General features: G+C 38.7%; 1 protein-coding gene across 1 annotated transcript; it reads right to left on the reverse strand.

Annotated features, from left to right (window-relative positions):
- Positions 1-1962: 1962 nt before the first annotated feature.
- Positions 1963-3152, reverse strand: LOC149233617 (F-box protein GID2-like). The gene has a single exon (XM_089376781.1). The coding sequence runs from the start codon at positions 3085-3087 to the stop codon at positions 2389-2391; it is 699 nt and encodes a 232-aa protein (XP_089232907.1). The 5' UTR covers positions 3088-3152; the 3' UTR covers positions 1963-2388.
- Positions 3153-3660: the final 508 nt, after the last annotated feature.

The raw sequence follows: 3660 nt of genomic DNA on the forward strand, positions 1-3660 counted from the left end.
AACAAGCTGCAAAGGGTCTTGCTGGTCAGTGGTGGATGGTGGCAAGGTTCCACTAATGGAACATTGTCTAGATTGGCCAACTTCCATCATTGCATATTATCAAGGAGAACAATATGTAAAAGGTCTCGATAGTGAGTTGTGGGAAATGCTACCACAACCAAGTTTAGATGCAATTGTTGTCCAATGGGGAAAGATCAGTCTCATCCATCTCTAGGTTAATATGGTCTGAGGTGTCCATAAACTAGATTATGAATTTCAATTGGTGAAATTAACAAAATAGGCAACTCTAAAATGCCTATCTCTTGCAAGTGAAAGTCCAAGGGCCCGATCCTTGAACCAAAAGAAGTTATTCCATGAGAGAGAGTGAATAGGCAGTCTCAAGGTATCCCTTGGTCAAGCTTTAGTTAAAGGTGAGGTCTCAAGGCCAAATTCATATAGGGGTAAGGCTTACAAGAGAGGCATATGATGTACTTCTAGATTTGTCATCTTTTGACAAGTTAGTTAAACACCTTCAGAGGCTTATATTCATTCATCACACAAACATTAAATTTCCTAGCAACATAAGGACAATCACAATCTAACCACACACATTATCAATCCATTGAATCTGTTGATTCCTTCATTTAATTACATTATTGTCAAGCAATATAAAGAGATAACAAAATATTTGGGCTAGCACATTATTCTTGATCTAACAATTATCGACGCCACCTAGGTGGTCATTCAAATTATAGTGCATAAGTTGTTTGTAAATCATGGATAAGGTAGTAGCTCCATAGTTCAAATATCCAAGGTTGGTAATAATGCATGGAGAGTCATAGATCTTCTAGAAAAGAAACTATAAGCCCTTTAAGTACATGTGTCATTGTCGTCTTTAGACATACCAATCAAGAAAAGAAAGGGAAATGATATGCATAGTTAATATCTTTTCACATAATATTCTACAACATTGTCCAATCACCCATTAGAATGATAAACATACAGGATAACTGCAAATCATAAATATGGGAGCAATCCTTCTAGTTCAAGAACACAATCTATATTCATAAATGCATAAGGTAATTGGTCAGTTGTTGACATATCAGTGAGTATCATGTATTCATTCATGAACCTACAGGATTATGTATTGATGTTAAGCACAAGGAATATCATAATCCATAGTCCAATATGCATGAACAATTATACTTATATGAGTATGTTTAATGTTAGCTGACAACTGAGATGTTATCCTTTGTGTAAGCCTCCTTTTATCTGAGGCAGTCAGCCTCGACCTTGATCAATGAGGTTGATGGATGGGCATGGTACTCTGCCCACACCGCCCAATCCCATCTTGTAATTGCTTGTGAGTGAAGGTGGGTGGATGGATTACCAAGCAATTCAAGAATTCAATGCAGTCGGCTATGGCTTGCTCATGACATGCAATGCGTTTTTCTCCAATCACATCTCATAAACAATTTGTCAGAATGTGGTTTTCCTAGTTTACAAGTGATTCTAGTTATAAAATTTAGGTTGAGTTCATAGTCTTGAAGGCATGCAAAAAAACATACTTTCGTTAAACAATAGACTAGTCGCAGATAATTCATTTTAAATGATTAAATTTAAAACTAAATGAGCATAGAAGTCTCCATACTATATAATTATAATCTCATATTACATAAACAAGGCCAAAATGAAAAATATTACATGCTCCAATGGTTTAAACTCATGAATAGGTACACAAACTAATCATAAGAAGCAGATACAACTTGTAAACCATTTTATCAATAACGGGTTATAATATCATTTATATATTTTAAGAAAAATTTAAAACACTTCAAAACAAGAAATATTATGAACACTTCTGGCAGAAGTCAAAGTTTACATTAGATGAACCGAGCCGTAAACAGTGCTCAATAAAAACTTTGAAACAACGACATGGTGTGCAAGAAGAAAACATTAACCTGACACGGAAAGGGAGAGTACAAATTTAAAGAATATATTCATCGGTATTTTGGACACTAAAACAATAGAGCTGATGCACAATATAATATAAAATAAAATCTGAAAAGAGGCTTCTACACTATATACAAATTATCTTACGCCCTTGAGGAGGCTACTGTCAGCAACACCCGCGCAAGCCACGGCATCACGGAGTTTTGAAAGGCGTATTACATCTCCAGAGATACCAACTTTTAACAACCCTAACAAGATTAAGAAATGTCATTTTCATCCGCAGTGAATTTAATGCAAATATCTGCAACCCGGGAGAAGGAAACCTTTTCTGATACATCTCTGTGATTAAAAGATTTAGAAAGTAATCTACGAATAACGTTAATATTACAGAATTGAAGATAGTCAAGCCTTCTGTAACAAGTGTCTGGTACCTTTAATGCTGTCTGTATGTGACGATTATTTGGGGGCGGATTGTGAATCCATGGATCCCCAGCAATAGTTTGCACCTTCAGCCTTAATGTCCATCTTCCTTGAAGAATGATGAGGGATAGAGTTGCCTCTCCACCCGTCCAGAAGGCGGTGCACATCGGAAGTGAAGGCGGTGGAAGAGGAGGAGGCTGGCTCTTGCTCATCTGAACAGGGATTCCATACAAGTCCGGCCCTGCGAGCTGAATTCAGATGCAGAGGGAGTATTCTCTCGTAGCGATCGATGGAAAAGAGCGAGAGGGAAAGATAGACCTCGTCCTCGCTCCACTTTTGCTTGGGCGCAGAAGACGAACCACCCTTCGATATTGAGCATAATTTCGAATTCTTGTGATTTCTTTTGCTTCTGGAGAGAAGAGGGTGTAGGCAGTTGACGTACAGACGCCTGAAACCGCCCAAACCCACCACCACGGATTTCAACTGCCCACTCTGAAGCGAGGCGGTGGATGGCCAATGGCGCGTGCAGATGCCTTCCCACAGACCCTCGTCGTCGGTGACCTGCTTCCATTTCTTGGTGACGCAAGAAGCCATGGCCAAAGACGCGGGGTCCAGATGCTTGAATATCTGGTTCAGGATGTCAATATTGCTAGCAACCTCAACCTGACCTCGCGCCAGTTTCTTGTAATTGCCCGCTGCGACTCGATCTCGTGACTCTTCGTTATCCCCAGCCATGAGTCAACCTAAACGATCCCTTGGGCTCTTCCAAAAAGAACAGAAGAAATAGTTGAGAAGACGATGGATGCCCACGAGATGAAGAAGAGGCAAAGCCAAACGACCAAGAAATATATTGTTGCAGGTGAGGAAGCAACCGGAAACGACAAAGAGGCGTCTGATCAACAGCGCACTACCCACTCTTTCCACATCGCGACAACCAACAAAAAGGAGGACCCACCTCGCTATCCGACAAAATAGCGGTAGTGGAGGACCCAATCAAAACATGTTGCTTTTGGCTCTTCTTTTGTATCCACTTTTCCTTGCAATTTCGGAGGGCTGTTTTAGTATACAGGTTTGGCTGTTATTATTATTTAGGTTATATCTATTATATATTAATATATTATATTATATTTAACATGTGTGATAATATATTTGTGTAAACGAAGGTTGTCGGATTATATTGGAAAAACAAATAATAATCAGTTAAAATTACAACAAAATTAGATTATAACAATGGAATATTGAAAATCAAAAGAGTTAGTTGACAATGGAATATTGAAAATCAGAAGAGTTAGTTGTGAAGAGTGATAA

This window comes from Pinus tabuliformis, chromosome J (assembly GCF_031772625.1).
Source record: "Pinus tabuliformis cultivar Carrire ecotype Pingquan chromosome J, CPIR1, whole genome shotgun sequence".
NCBI classification, from domain to species: Eukaryota; Viridiplantae; Streptophyta; class Pinopsida; order Pinales; family Pinaceae; genus Pinus; species Pinus tabuliformis.

What these genes read in the sequence shown, in the direction of transcription:
- LOC149233617 (XM_089376781.1), bottom strand. Translation starts at nt 3,087, where the DNA reads ATGGCTGGGGATAACGAAGAGTCACGAGATCGAGTCGCAGCGGGCAAT.